The sequence below is a fragment of the Quercus robur genome, chromosome 12, assembly GCF_932294415.1.
Source record: "Quercus robur chromosome 12, dhQueRobu3.1, whole genome shotgun sequence".
Classification (NCBI taxonomy): domain Eukaryota; kingdom Viridiplantae; phylum Streptophyta; class Magnoliopsida; order Fagales; family Fagaceae; genus Quercus; species Quercus robur.
The window spans coordinates 3817387-3833387 of NC_065545.1; the positions used below are offsets into that span (position 1 = coordinate 3817387).

The following is a 16001-nucleotide window of genomic DNA, read 5'->3' on the forward strand; positions in this document are numbered from 1 at the left end:
TTTGATTCTACTTTAAAGCTTGAATTTCTTCTTCCATTGCTTTTCTCCATTCTTCTCTTTGAGATGCTTCTTCATATGTTGATGGCTCTTGTATGTTTCCATCTTCTGTGACTGCTGCATTTGCATACTCGAGATTGGGTTTCTGTTCTGGCTCACCTTTATCCTCAAAAGATTGTAACTCATTAGTTACTGTGAACTGATCTTTCCTAGACTGCTCCCCCATGCTCTCAGGCATTTTCTCTTCAATTTCCTTTGAGACTGTTAGCATTGCTTCCTCTTCTATTGCTTCTTCAACTGGCTTTATCACAGCCAGACACGATTCAACAGTCCATTCTTCTTCGCTATCATCTTCTAGGTTGTTGAATGTCGTTGTATTTCCTTAAGCTGTTCTCCACTTGAATCGATAGTCTTGTGCAAAGTGGCCCATTTTTCCACACTTGAAACACTTAACATTACAGCTTTTGGCACTAGTGGATCCTCAATCATTATTGTCGCGACTTCCTTGAGCTCCTACATCTTAAGAGCTCTCCTTATCTTTTCTATCTTCATCATTTTTATTCTTAGAACATGCATTAAATCTTTTCTTGGGTCGGTCTTTATAGTGACCGCTAAAGAGTGCCTCCTCGTCACTCTTTAGTGAGACCCCAACCATTTGCTTGACCAATGCTTCTTGGTTAGCTAGCAAATTTTTCAATTCTACTAATGATGGTTGGACAGGCCAACCTTGAATGGCAGCTACAAAACTTCTATATTGGGGTCTCAACCCATGAATAATTATCCTTCTCATTCTTGAATCAAAAATATTTAATGCAGGATCTAATTCAAAGATTTCGCGACAGAGAGACTTTACCTTGGTGAAGTATTGTGTGAACATCATATCCTGTTGTGCCACTGACATTAGCTCGTTCTTAAGCAACTGTAGCCTTACATCATTCTTCTTTGAAATAGTGTTGAAAAGGTGTCCCACGCAGCTTTTGGTGTGTTTACACGTCTGATGTGCTCCAACATCTCTTCCTCGATGCTTGTCTTGATTGCAAACAAAGCATTTATGGCTTTAATCTTCCACTTTCGCAAAGCTTTGGCATTCTCAGGAGGTTTGGTTTTGCCACCAGCCACGATCTCCCACAAATCTTGCCCTTGCAAGTATGACTCCATACAAGTTGACCATGTGTTGTAATTCTGGTTATTGAGCCTTCTAATGCTATCGACAGCTTGGAGGTCCGCCATCACAACTTGGTGAAATCTCTCGCTCTACCAAATAAGCTTGGTCCCAGACCACAAGCTTCACAGTCCTAGACTGCACACGAGCAAAATCAAAACCTCCAAAAATAATGTCCTAGACACCACAAACACAGTCCCTGACCGCCAAGCTCTAATACCAGATTGTTGAGTTAGTGGAAGCTTTGTCACTAGATTGTTGAACAAAAGGCTGAACAAAGAGCTTTTATTAAAAACTTAACTCTTTGAATTACAACACTTTACAAGAACTATTATTGCATCAATACACACACGACACTATTACATACACTTACTCACCAAATACACATGCACACCTACTGACATTTAGCTCTCCTTTGTTGACTTTGCTTCATCCCCTTCCTATTGCTACTTGTTGTTGGGAAATTTAGACCCCAGTTGATAGAATTAACAAGTTTTAAATCTAAGTTGTTAATTAGATTTATTATGAATAAAATTTGTTAAAACAAATAAACATCAATATCATGTCAAAATCATGCAGTAAAAAAAAAAATTAAATAAGACAAGATATGATAACTCAGGAAAACCAATGAAACAAATTAGTTTCACACTAAAAAAACCTGGGATGAAACCTTCCTGAAAAGCAATCCACTATAGTAAAGAGAAGTTTTAGATCTAGTACAAAATCTTTGTCCCTAGACTTTACAATCCTCGTAGATGAACTCACAGCAGAAACCTTCTACCGCTTCAGAACCTCTAAACTCTTCAATATATGAACGTCACCCTTTTTGATGCACGGATCCAAGTACGTGACTAACTCATTTGCACGAATCCCAGTACGTGACTCACTCATCAACTTGAAGAAGATTGTTGGCTGCAGAGTTCTTCACTTTATTAACAATGAAGATCAAGAAGCATTTGGTTACAAAACCCTAAGGCGCAAAGACGCAGTGGCTTCTTTCAGAGAGAATAAGGCATCGCATATGTACTCCTTTTATTCTCTTATGTGACGACCTCTAAAATAAGCCTTATATATGTTTAGGGTTGTGAGAAAAGAAACTCTACACAAATACATAAGCATGGGCCAAAAATCAAATCTGAAAATCTGAATTCCCGTAACCTCGATAGATAGTATCTGTTGAGCCTCATTAAACCTCGATAGCTATCTGTCGATCAGTTGTCGAGCTATCTGTCTCCAGGTGTCGAGCTATCTGTCCAGCTTTAGTGAACAACTTTTCTTTACTTGTTTCTTGGTCCAATTTTCATGGCTTTAATACTAAACTTGAATAACATGTTTCTTGAAGTATTAAACACATCCTAGATCTACCCAAATACAAGTAAAGTGTGTTTTGTTAAAGGATTAGCCAATTACATAAAATAGTGACATATGTTCCTAATAAGTGAATCGCATATGTCCTAATAATCTCTCCCTTTGGCAATCCGTGACAAAACCACAACAAACAAATGAGATATGAGAGAAGTCATAAATCACTCAACTCATATTCACCTGTTAAATACACTAAAATCTATCCTAACACAAACTCTTGAAAAATTTTGTAAGAAGAGAGTTTATGGCAAGTAGACTTTGACAACTTGTATTTCTGAAACACTTGAAACAAAACTCATCAAGGAATCTTTGTGTGAAACAGAAATAATAGATTGCATACAAGAATAAGAAACATGTGTATAAAGATAAATCACTCAACTCATATTCACCTATTAAATACAATAAAATCTATCCTAACACAAACTCTTGAAAAACTTTACAATAAGAGAGTTTATGACAAGTAGACTTTAACAACCTGTATTTTTGAAACATTCGAAATAAAACTCATCAAGGCATCTTTGTGTGAAACAGAAATAACAGATTGCATACAAGAATAAGAAACATGTGTATAAAGATAGAAAAGAAACAACACATGTAAAGGTAGGTGAAGAAGACATTAATCATCATAAATATATAAAAAAAAAGCACAATGTATGTAAACATGATCACAAGACCGGTGTACAAGAAGAAGGATGTAAGCACTCCCCCTAACAAGATGAAACACATCTCCCCCTTACAGAGGAATGTATTTCTCCCCCTAACATGTAGAATCTTCAAAAAGAAACCACATATTCTCACGCTAAGATTGAGCTAGCCACAGCCAGGCAGCAGGCCACGAACTTGAAGGCCAAACTGGAGAAGGCTAAGGAAGCTGCGGAGGCTTCAGAGCAGGCATCCTACAACCTTGGGGTGCAAGAGATCGAGGTCCGTCTGGCGGAGGAGTTAGCTGAGGTCTGCAGGGATTACTGCTAGGAGGTGTGGTCAGAAGCACTCAACCTGGTAGGAGTCCCTGTTGCTTCGGAGTGGAGGAAGGCTGAGAATGTCTACTACCCTCCAAACATTCGTGAAGTTCCAATTGCACTCCCTTGTCCTGCGGCCCCTACACCAACCTCCTCTAAGCAGCCCTCTGTCACCTAGGCCTTTCTTCCTCCTTCTGAGGTCTCTAAAAGGTCTGACAAGGCTGGTGACCAAGGCCAAGGGGTTGAGGTGGCTAAGAGTAGGGGGCTGGCCAGGGTGGTTCTCGGCCAAGGCAAGGGCAAGGAGGTCACCCATACTTTAACAAAAGCTAATTGTAATGAATTGTTGTTAACTCAAATAAATTAAACCCATGTAAATAGTGAGAAAAATGACTATGTGTTGGTACTGAAAACTGTGTAATCAATAGGGAGGTCTAAGTCCTTAAAGAGAAACAAAACACTTAGTAGAAAAAGAGGGTGTTTGAGGTCTCTCTTTTTAAGAGTACCTTATGAATGTACCCTCAGAATCCTTTAAACAAGACCCAGGGTGAGTCCTTGTTTTCATGTGATGATGCATATGCTGAGGTCTCATCTTTGGTGATTTTGCCCAGTGTTAATTTACTTAAGGCATGTGATCCGAGGAACCAGACATAACCAAGATTCTATTTAACATTTTCAACAAATAACCAAGAATATTAATTTACCCAAGGTATGTGGTCCGAGGAACCAGGCATGACCAATGTTCTGTTTAATATTCAAACAAGTAACCAAGAATATTAATTTACCCAAGGTATGTGGTCTGAGGAACCAGGCATGACCAATGACCTATTTAATATTTAAATAAGTAGTTAACACAACACATACTGTCATAAATGAAAACATGGTAGAGTTGCCTTTCATTAATAACAGTACCTTCGCAGGTTATTTACATTCCAGGGTCGCGGTACAACATTTTCGTCCAGATCTTCTAGGAAGGATGCACCTATACCTGCTACTGAGGTGATACGATATGGCCCTTTCCAATTGGGCCCAACTTCCCCTACGCTGGGTTTTTTATAGTAGCCATAACCTTTCTCAATACCAAGTCCCCAGGGGCCAATGGTCTTAACTTTACACTTGAATCATAACCCTGTTTGAGCTTCTGGTGATAGTATGCTAATTGAACCATGTCATTTTCCCTCCGTTCTTCGACTAGGTCTAGGCTCTTTTCTAGTAGGCTGTCATTGCTGTCTAGAGCAAATAAGCTAGTCCTCAGCGTTGGGAATCCAGTCTCTAGAGGAATCACAGCCTCGACCCCATAGGTCATTGAAAATGGGGTCTCCCTCGTTAACCTACAAGGGGTATTCTGATATGTCTACAGAACATGTGGAAACTCATCCACCCATTTACCCTTTGCATCATCCAACCTCTTCCTGAGTCCATTTACTATGACTTTATTGACAGCCTCAGCTTTTCCATTCCCCTAGGGATAAGTTGGAGTGGAATACCTATTTGTGATACCCAATTCACAACAATACCTTCTGAAAGCCTTGTTATCAAATTGAAGTCCGTTGTTTGAGATGAGGGTATGAGGAATCCTAAACCGAGTGACAATGTTCTTCCACACAAACCTTTTGGCGTCTACGTCCCTAATGTTTGCCAATGGCTCAGCTTCAACCCACTTGATAAAGTAATCAGTACCGACCAAAAGCCATTTCCTATTTCCTGCTGCTTTGGGGAAAGGCCCCACAATGTCCAAACCCCACTAAGCAAAATGCCAGGGACTAGACAGAGGATTAAGAATGCCCCCTGGCTGATGAATGTCGAGAGCAAACCTCTGATATTAGTCACACTTCTTCATGTATTTTTGTGCTTCCCTTTGCATATTGGGCCACCAATATCCCTGAGTAAGGGCCTTGTAAGACAAGGATCTGCCTCCTGTATGGCTTCCATAAATCCCTTCGTGCAACTCTTCTAAGAGTGACTCCACTGCTTCAGGATGGATGCATAGAAAATATGGCCCAAAAAAAGAGCGCTTGTATAACTTTTGGTCCTCGGATAGCCAAAATCAAAGAGCCTTTCTTCGTATTTGTCAGCCTCCCCCTTCTCCTTTGGCAAGATGTCATCTTTAAGGAATAGGACAATAGGATCCATCCAACTAGGTCCAACCCTAAGTTGATGAATCTGGACCTTCTCCTTCTTCATCTCGGTAGGCTTACAAAGATCCTCGACCAGGATAATCTGAGGTAGACTCTGCACCGAGGAAGTTGCAAGAGTGGTAAGGGAATCATCATGCGTATTTCTACTTCTAGGGATTTGATGTAAGGAAAAAGAGTCAAATCCTGATTGCAAGTGCCTAGCCTGGTTCAGGTATTCTTGCATTCTCACATCTATGGCTTCCAGTTCTCCCTTTACTTGGCCTACAACCAACCTCAAATCTAAAAATATCTCCACTGTTCTTCCTTCCATTTTCTGAACCATAGTCATTCCCATCAACAAAGTCTCGTACTCAGCCTCATTATTCGTGGCCGAGAAGTCCAGTCTTAATTATTTCTCAATGATGATCATTTTAGGAGATACTACAACCAGCCCTACTCCTGATCCTTTTCGGTTTGTTACGTCGTCAACATACACCTTCCAAGATAAAGGTTCCTACAAGGAGATCATCCCAACTAATTTTCCATCCATGCTCAGCCTTTCATTGTTTTCTTCAAACCAAGGCTCAGCAAACTCAGCCACCAAATCGGCAAGGACCTGGCCCTTTATAGAGGTAAGAGGCATGTATTTAATATTGAAAGTTCCTAGGATCATTGCCCATTTTGCAACCCTCCCTGTGTAATCAGCTTTCTGAAGCAGTGATCGGTGAGGGAGTTGGGTTAGAACCACAGCAGTGTAAGCCTGGAAGTAATGTGGGAGCTTCCGTGTAGCATGCACTACTGCCAAGATGGCCCTCTCCAATGGTAAATAGCGAATCTTTGTCTCATGTAATGATTTGCTTAGATAATAAACTGATCTCTGCACCCCATCATCAACCCATACTAGTACCAGACTCACTACATGTGAGGCTACAACAATGTAAGCGAATAAAACCTCCTCTTCCTCGGGCTTGGACATAATAGGTGGTCGAGAAAGATATTCCTTCAATTGTTGGAAGGCCTAAGAACACTCCTTTGTCCATTCAAATCCCTTCCACTTATGCAACAACTGGAAGAAGGGTCTACACCTGTCCGCTGACTCAGAAATGAATTGATTCAAAGCGGCAGTCATTTCTGTCAACTTCTGGACCTTTTTGGGATTCCGAGGAGGCTGCAGGTCCTTAATTGCTCTAATCTGATCAAGGTCAACTTCAATCTCACGGTGGGTAACCGTATATCCTAGGAATTTGTCAGAGCCTACGCTAAAAGAACACTTAACGGCATTAAGGGTGTGTTTGGTTGCTGGAAAACGTTTTCCGGAAAATACATATTTTCCGGAAATGCTAATTTCCGGAAAAGGAAAATGTATTCGGGTGTTTGGCTGTCTCGGAAATCGTTTTACGGAAAATCAATTCCGGTGTTTGATTCGTCCAAATATTTTACGGAAATCGTTTTACGGAAAATTAATTCCGGTGTTTGGTTCGTCCAAATATTTTACGGAAAATACTTTACGGAAAATACTTTACGGAAAACGTTTTCCCATGTTTGGTTCGGAAAATACTTTACGGAAAATAATTTGGATCATTTTACGGAAAATGATCTAGAATCTGGCCCTAAAAAATCGTCCATCCTTGAATGATATATGCATGGAATTGGAGAAGATCAATGCTATATTTTGCTCTTATAGATAAAATTGAAGAACCTGCATTCCCTATACATATCTGTAACAATACAAAAATTGCAGCACATTTGGTTCAACATCAAACATAATCATTCGAAATACATAATTTGGGCAATTGTATCGTCCCAATAATACAAAAGAGTACATATATAATACATTGATACGTCAATATTAATACTACAATGTCTAGTTAATTCCTAAATCTACCATCACAGTCAACATGAAATAAGCAAATCAAATTTGTGAGAAAAAATAACCATCTAACCACAACTTCCTCAACCTAGCATTCTTTGCTAAAAATCCACGTGCCGTCTTCTCATTCTCACAAAGATGGTCGAAGGCAGTAGCGAGCATATCTTCGCTATATCCATCCGCCATCATAGCCATTACCTCATTATACAAAGTTGTGTAATCTACCGGGCCTCGATTAATTTCTTTTAGAGCGACAGCTATTTCCTTCAGCTGACCAGACAGATCAGTCAGCACACTATCATCAGCAGTAGAAGCTGCACGCCCTCTTTTGCGGGACTTGGAAATTCCCGACCCAGTGGTGGATGATTCATTTACGTTCTTCCCCTTTTCAACCACACATTCATCCACATTATCTGCCACAAACTCTGCACTATCCCCATTATCCCCATTATCTGGCTCATTTTCGATATCCACTCCAGACTTAGCAAAGGCACCTGTGGCTGTATCCTTCCCCACCACAATCGCTAATTCATCGTAAAACTCAATTTTTTTGTTCAGATACTCGGCATGCTTCCGATGTGCCTATAAGGGAGAAAAGAACGTATATAATAATGCAATAATAACTTCACTCATAAATTCAATATAAAAGACTTTGCAATAACAATGACACTATAAATTTCATATAACATGCAAAAACATATATTATTATCTATATTAAGAAAATATAGTTAGAAGTCATACCATAACTTCTTCTTGGTAGGTTTTAGCGTCACACGTTATCATTTTCAGATTTTCGTCCCAACCGAATCCACTCTTCTTTCTAAGCTCTTGAATAGTTGCCCACATGGACCTTAGAGTCCGCATCCGGTTCTCCACAAATACAGGGTGGCACTCAACCCCGAAATGGGCCGTTATCTCCTTCGCTACAAGAGCAAAGGAGCCGGCCCTAAAAGTATTAGAGGGCTTATTGCCCTTTCCAGCCTCCTCTGTTAATATCTTTAGCATCATCTCATGCATAGGTGGCAGCCACCTAAATTGCTTGCTGCCGCTAACTTTTTCCTTACCCTTTGACATTACTACATACGAAAATAGTATAGTGAGAGTAGCATTCAGTAATTACACTCGGAACATGAATAACAAATCAAACACACATACAACCACGCTTATGAATGTGCACAATAGAACGGAACATGCTAACTATGGAAATGACAATGTAATACCATCAAATAACAATGTAATGCTAAAAATACTTTTTCATTACATCACCAAAAGTCTATATTACATACATTGTCTTTAAAAAAAAACAAAAAGAAAAAACACATTACAATCATAAAAATCTAAATAAAGTACTACTCTCCACTCCTGATATAATCAGACCACATGGCTTGACATATCTCATCTCTCTTAGCATTCCATGATCTACTATCTTCGACGGACTCCCGACGAGACTGTGTTTCTTCTTGGTGGTCACTAAGCTCTACTTGGTTCATTGCATCTTCCATAATATGGTCATTTGGTTCAACCCCCATAATGTGATTATGAACCACACAACACGCTAACACTACTTTCACTTGGGTTGGGAAAGACCAATATGGTTCTGCATCCAACACTCGAAAACGTTTTTTCACCACTCCAAACCCTCGCTCAATGGTAGTTCTCAATGAAGAGTGTCGGAGATTGAACAATTCTTGCGCATTCTCAGGAGGACGATCACTAAACTCTTTCAAGTGATATCGTACACTCCGATACGGTGACAATATTCCATTTTTATTACCATACCCAGCATCACCAAGATAAAATTTACCTACATATATTAAAAAAAAAACCAAATCACTACTATGTTTAGGAAAACACATAATATTTATTAAACTAACAAACCAAAAGGGTGAAGTAATCGTGTAATACCATTGGGAATTGAAAATCCCCCTGGCCTAGCAAATGCATCATTTAATACACGTGAATCATGTGCACTGCCTTCCCATCCAGCCAACACATAAGTGAACTTTAAGTCGAAACTAATGGCAGCTAACACATTTTGCGTGGTTCCATCTTTGCGACCACGAAATCTTCCTTGTATTTCAGGTGGCACAGATGCACGAACATGTGTACCATCTATTGCTCCAACACAATCCTAATTTTTGACAAACATAATGGTTTAAAATTACATAAATCTTCACAATTTACAAAAACACACAAGTCGCAATATTTACCTTAAAATATGGGTAAAACCTTCTGCTATTCCTTATCTCTGGAGGTGTATCTTCGCTACGCAGTCTTATTAGAGCTCTATATAATTTCAGGACCCCCCTAAGGACAACTTTGAAGTATCTATGAACAGTCTCAGTTGATCTATAGATCCGACCACCCATTACACGAAACCTCACATTATGACCAATAATGTGCAAGAAAATGAACACTTGCTCCGTAACAGACATGTGAACAGTCGGACGTACGTGCTCTCCCTCAGTGAGGGCGTGACATAAGTGGTGGAAAGCTATAGGCTTCATCCTAAGTTGATTCACACAATGTCTCTCACTTCCATGCAAAACACTATTTATGTATTCCTCTCTCTCGGCGGCATGGTTAACATAAGGCGCCCTAGGCAGATCTCTACGTCTACGTCGTAATTTCTTTAACAATGCAACCCCCACAAGGAGGACAGATGCAACTGATGCAAGAATTGCGGCTTTGGTTTTTTTCTTCATCTAACAAAATCACAAACATTGTAGTCTAAGAGATATGTAAACAAGTATGCTATTCATTACACCATAAATAAAATCAGCCACAAACATATAACATCCAAACCATCACATTGCATTCTATTTACACTATAACAATACCATCACATTGCATTCTACACAGAACCCAACTAACCAAATTCTAATAAAAATCACAGCAAAAACCAATCATGCATAACCAGTCAAGCCCCAAAAGAGCTTACAAAAAAATTCAAACCACAAAGCAATTGGGAATAACCTGCAATCAGAAAAGCCCCAAAATTGATATATGCATCACCCATAAATACACAGTTTCATAAACCAATCATTACATTTCATATGCATAATCCACAAATACACAGTTTAATCAACAATGGATAATTGAAAAGATTAATAAACCTGCAATCAGAAAAGTCCCAAAATTGATATATGCATCACCCATAAATACACAATTTCATAAACCAATCATTACATTTCATATGCATAATCCACAAATACACAGTTTAATCAACAATGGATAATTGAAAAAATTAATAAACCTGCAATCAGAAAAGTCCCAAAATTTTGGTATACATTACCAACAAATACACAGTTATAAACAATGTATAATACAAAAATTAATATTCATCAAAAAAATTAATAAACCTGCAATCAGAAAAGTCCCAAAATTTTGGTATACATTACCAACAAATACACAGTTATAAACAATGTATAATACAAAAATTAATATTCATCAAAAAAATTAATAAACCTGCAATCAGAAAAGTCCCAACATTTTGGTATACATTACCAACAAATACACAGTTATAAACAATGTATAATACAAAAATTAATATTCATCAAAAAAAAAAAATACAAAAATTAATAAATAAAAACATGTAAAAAATTATATAAATATTTATATAAATAAACAGTTAGTATTTTATAGTGTGGATCGGATGTGAGTGGATCGGTGAGGTGAGTGGATCGGTGAGGTGAGTTTGAGCAGTGCATTTTCTCACCGTGGGTCTGCGGCGTTTGGTGCGGTGGTCGTCTGGCAGAGCTCGGCGTGACCGGTGTGAGGTAGATCGGAGCTCGGCGTGAAGGGTGGCTCTCGTGCTTTCTGTGTTTGGTTGGCCGGATCGGAGCTCTGGGTGGCTGGATCGATCGGCGTGGTCGGATCGTTGGCTGTCGTTGAAGCTATAAGCTTCGCTCGTTGGCCGGATCGGACTTCGTTGGCTTCGATCTCGCTCTCGCACTTCTCGTTGGCTTCGATCGACTTCGTTGGCGTCGAGCTATTCCGCGCTTCGATCTCGTTAGACGGCGTCGATCTCGTTAGACGGCGTCGATCTATTCCGCACGATCTCTCTCTCTCGTTCGATTGTTTTTTTTTTTTTTTGTTCTTTCTCTCTCGCTTATGTTTGCTGTTCTCTGTGTTTTCTCTCTCTCTCTCTCTGCGTTTGCAAGCCACGGAAATGAAATGAAGTGAAAATGAGGGCAGAATTTCATTTCCGTGGTCAAGGCTTCAAATTCTGGTCAACAGGAAAACGATTTCCGGAAAATAATATTTTCCTCCAGAGCCAAACGCCTTATTTTCCAGAAAACGATTTCCTGAATTCGTTTGAAGCCGAATCAAACGCACCCTAAGGTGCAGTTTGTGTTTCCTCAATATCTTGAAAATATTCCTGAGGTCATATATATGCTCGGATTCTACTTTACTTTTTACCACCATATCATCTATATACACCTCAATATTTTTGCCCAACTAAGGCTCAAACATTTTGGTCATCATCCTTTGGTAGGTAGACCTTGAATTTTTCAATCCGAAGGGCATTACCTTGTAGTGGTAATTTCCAATGGGTGTAAGAAAAACAATCTTTTCCTAATCGTCCAAAGCTAACAGTATCTGATGATAACCCTAAAAGGCCTTCAAAAAGCTCATCTCAGGATGGCCTACAGTTGTGTCCACTAATTGAACTATCTGAGGCAAGGGGAAGGGATCTTTTAGGCAAGCTTTATTTAAATTTGTAAAGTCTACACATACTCGCCACTTCCAAATTTTCTTTTTCACCACCACTGTGTTGGCTAGCTACTTGGGGTAGAATACCTCCTTTATGGCCCTAGCCCGCTTGAGCTTGAGTACTTCCCCCTTGACAACATTAGAGTGTTCCCTAGATGAGTGTCGAGGTGGTTGCTTCTTGGGGATGGTAGATGGATTGATGTTTAAACGATGGCAAATGAAATTCATATCCACCCTAAGGGCGTCGTAGGGGCTCCACGCAAATACATCAATATTTTTTCTAAGAAAATCCATCAGCTCTTGCTTTTCTTAAGGAGGCAGCTAAATTCCGACCTGAAAGAACTTCTCCTCATCATTGCCAATAACAAATTTTTTCAGTTGCTCACATTTAGCCCATTTTGCATTGCCCCTGTAGACAACACTGGTACCTTTGATTGCTATAAGTCCCACCCTGCAGAGGCTGAGGACTCACCCCCAGTCTGATGTCTAATTGCGGCCACTGTGCATTGCCTAGCCATAGATTAGCTCCCCACCATCTCCTCAACCCGATCCCCAGACGGATACTTCATTTTCAGGTACAGGGTGGTAGGTACGACTCCCATAGTGTGAAGCCAAGGCCTCGCTACAATAGCAATGTAGGGGGAGTAGACATCTACCATGATGAAGTTCACCTCCACGACCTTTGTCCCTGTTTGAACGGGTAGTCAAATTTGGCCTTTTGGTAAGACAATCTTCCCGTCAAACCCTATTAGAGGGGAATCATAGCAGGTCAGGTCCTCGAATCTCAGCTTCAGTCCCTTAAATAGGTCAGGGCACATGATCTCTGCGCTGTTGCCATAACCTACCAACACTCTCTTCACATCGTACCCACCTATCTTGAGGGTGACCACTAAGGTATCATCATGTGGTTGTAAGGTCCCGATTTTATCCTCATCCGAAAAACTCAAAGCCGGTTGGACTTTCATTCTACTCCTCTTTGGATCAGGGGACAAGCAATCTACAGATGGCCGAGCTATACACATCACCCGGGATGGCTGAGAAACAGTCCTTCCCGGAGTAGCAAGAATGACACTAATTGTACCTAAAGGTGGTCTTGTGGAAGCATCTCTCTGAGCCCTCAACCCTACTTAACCACCCTGTCCGTTGGGTTGATACAAGAATTGTTTCAACTTTCCTACCTTAACTAATTACTCCTAATGGCTTCACAAAGTCCTGCAATCCTCGATAGTGTGCCCTCGTTCCTGGTGATACTGGCAATGAAGACTTTAGTTGCACTTCGTGAGGTCTCCCCCCATCCTATTTGGCCATTGAAAATATGGCTCATTCTTATTTTTTCCAAGATTTGGTGTACTGGCTCTCAGAACATAGCACTGACTACCTGAGTAGTAGTAGATCCAAAATGCCCCGTAAAATCTTTCCGAGGTCAGTTGTTATTGTACCTATCTGACCTGAGATCCCTTCTGTTCTGAAGGACCACCTTAGCCTTTCCCTTTCCCCACTGCTGGTCCTCCTCGACCCATTTATACTTATCAATACGGTCTATAAGCTGATGCACACTCCTAATTGGTTTCCTAGTCAAAGAATTTCTTAGATCATGCTTGGTGGGTAAGCCGACCTTGAAAGTCCTTATAGCCATGTCATCAAAGTTCCTATCTATCTTATTGAACATCTCTCAGTACCTGTCAAAATACGTTTTCAGGATCTCCCCCTCTTACATGGTTATAGACAGCAGGGAATCCAAGGATCGAGGAACCCTACTGCAAGTCACAAAATTAGCCTTAAAGGCCCTAGTGAGCTCCTTGAAGGAGCTAATAGAACCTTCTTTCAGACCGTCGAACCATCTCATCGCCACAGGCCCTAAACTGGATGGGAACACTTTGCACATCAAGGCTTCATTCTGGGAGTGAACGACCATTCTTTGGTTGAAGTGGCTGACGTGCTCCACAGGGTCCATTCTGCCATTATACATGATGAATGTTGGCTGAGTAAAACACTGAGGAAGCTTTCCCCCTTCAATTCTACGCATAAACGGTGATTTAGAGATCTGGTTAAGAGCCCTGCTAATGGCATCATTGCCCAGACCTTTGCGAGATGGACTCTTACTCCCCCGCTTGTAATGACGGTCCTCATCATACAAAAAAGACTCATTGGGAGGAGTCCTGGACCTAGGCCTGTAGCTACCATCTCCATCGTCATCAGAAGAAGGGTCAAAACTTAAGGGAGCCTTTCTTCGTCGCTCGCGGCGTAGCCTCCTGCGAAGACACTCAATCTCCAACTGCATGCTTTTGGTATTCTCCTTATAAGAGATGTAACTCCCGCCTCGAGACTGGCTCCTGCTAGTATGCGTGGTGTGCACACTAACCTCGCGGTCCCTCCTTCACTCAAGGTTAAGGAATTGATCTTGACGTTGGGAACCAATAAACTCCTTCTGGTCTTGACCTGATCCTACCATGGTTGGACGTTGAACTCACTAAAGCTTGAGCTTCCCCATAGATGAAGCCAATTGTAAGGGCGGATTTTGGTTCCTAAGCCTAAAAGATGAAGGGATTAAGGCCCAAAGAGCCCAATACAATGAATTTGTAGAGAGTGGACTTAAAAACTAGGCTTCAATGGATCAAACAACACGCACAGTGAATCAAAGATAGTAAGAAAGTAAAGGAAGACAAGCTTTGTGCAAAGAAAACCTTCCTCAGCAAAATCCGAGAAGAGTGGTCTTTATGTATATTTATTTTAAACTTGGATACAATTTCAGTTCTTGTTGCTACAGTGTTTTCTCCACAAATTTTCCAATCCCTTCTCCCTAGAGGGTCTCTTACATTATATAGCTCCCTTTAGATGATCTTGGCCCTCCATTTGTTGATCGTCCAGGCCACGACTTGAGTGCTTGTCTCATCAGACACCTTTTCAAACCCCTTGTGAGTTGCGGTAGCCAAGACAGCATTGTTCAGGGGTCTTCTCCACATAAATGCAGCCAGGAGATTTGGTGAAATGTATTAAATGTGGTGGCAGCCACCATCCTTTTAGTCATGTCAGGGCTAACCCCTTCTCTGAAACTCTTTTTCTACAGTATGACCTCCTCTAGTAATGTGCCACTGACGTGACCTTACTGTCTGAGGGCGTGACCTCCTTGACACGATAATGGCCCCCTCGGCCATAAGTATGACACGTGGCGCAATTACCTTATTTAAATTCCTATACCCCACAGTTTACATTGTGAATCATATTAAAGACTAAGAAAATACTCCTATATGTTTGAAGTTATGGAACATGGGACATTGTATTAGGAATATGAATTTTGGAAATAAATGTGGATGAATTGGGATTTAAACTTAGATTTTTCTACCATTGATCTACAAGGTTCTTGGCATAAGGGTATAAGAAAGATAAAGTTGCTAAAAATATAGTTTAAAATGATTTGTAATTGAATAGGCTAGTGGTTTTTTATATTAAAATTTACACTTTATCACCCTAAACTATACTTTCATTTACACTTATTATCCTAAACTTTTGGAATGCATGATTACCACCCTAAACTATAATATGTGTTTCACTTTGCACCCTACATTTGAACTAAAAACTTGGATAGAATATCATGTCACTTGTGACTCATGTGACCCTTGCATACGTGGCACCATGTGAAAAGTCCAAATTGCCCCTCTTCAATCCTTTAAATAAAACAAAGGTTACATGATATCACAAGAGTTAAATTTGTTATACGATTATGTTCTAAGGGTAGTTATTTTATAAAACTTTTTATTGTTAGTCTTCTATTTATGTTCTTTTTTCTTTTTCTTTTTTAATGAAAAAAGGTTTTTCGA

General features: G+C 40.2%; 1 protein-coding gene across 2 annotated transcripts; it reads right to left on the bottom strand.

The window, feature by feature from the left end:
* Positions 1-7284: 7284 nt before the first annotated feature.
* LOC126710346 (uncharacterized) lies at positions 7285-9924 on the bottom strand. 2 transcript variants are annotated; one of them, XR_007649640.1, is made up of 4 exons: positions 9678-9924; positions 9373-9598; positions 8209-9271; positions 7285-8049 (listed from the first exon to the last, which is right to left on the bottom strand). XR_007649640.1 is itself a non-coding variant. In XM_050410765.1 (3 exons), the coding sequence occupies exons 2-3, from the start codon at positions 8539-8541 to the stop codon at positions 7510-7512; spliced, it is 873 nt and encodes a 290-aa protein (XP_050266722.1). In that variant the 5' UTR covers positions 8542-9598; positions 9678-9924; the 3' UTR covers positions 7285-7509. The 2 variants fall into 2 exon arrangements, 1 of the variants encoding a protein (XP_050266722.1); XM_050410765.1 differs by having other exon boundaries at positions 8209-9598.
* Positions 9925-16001: the final 6077 nt, after the last annotated feature.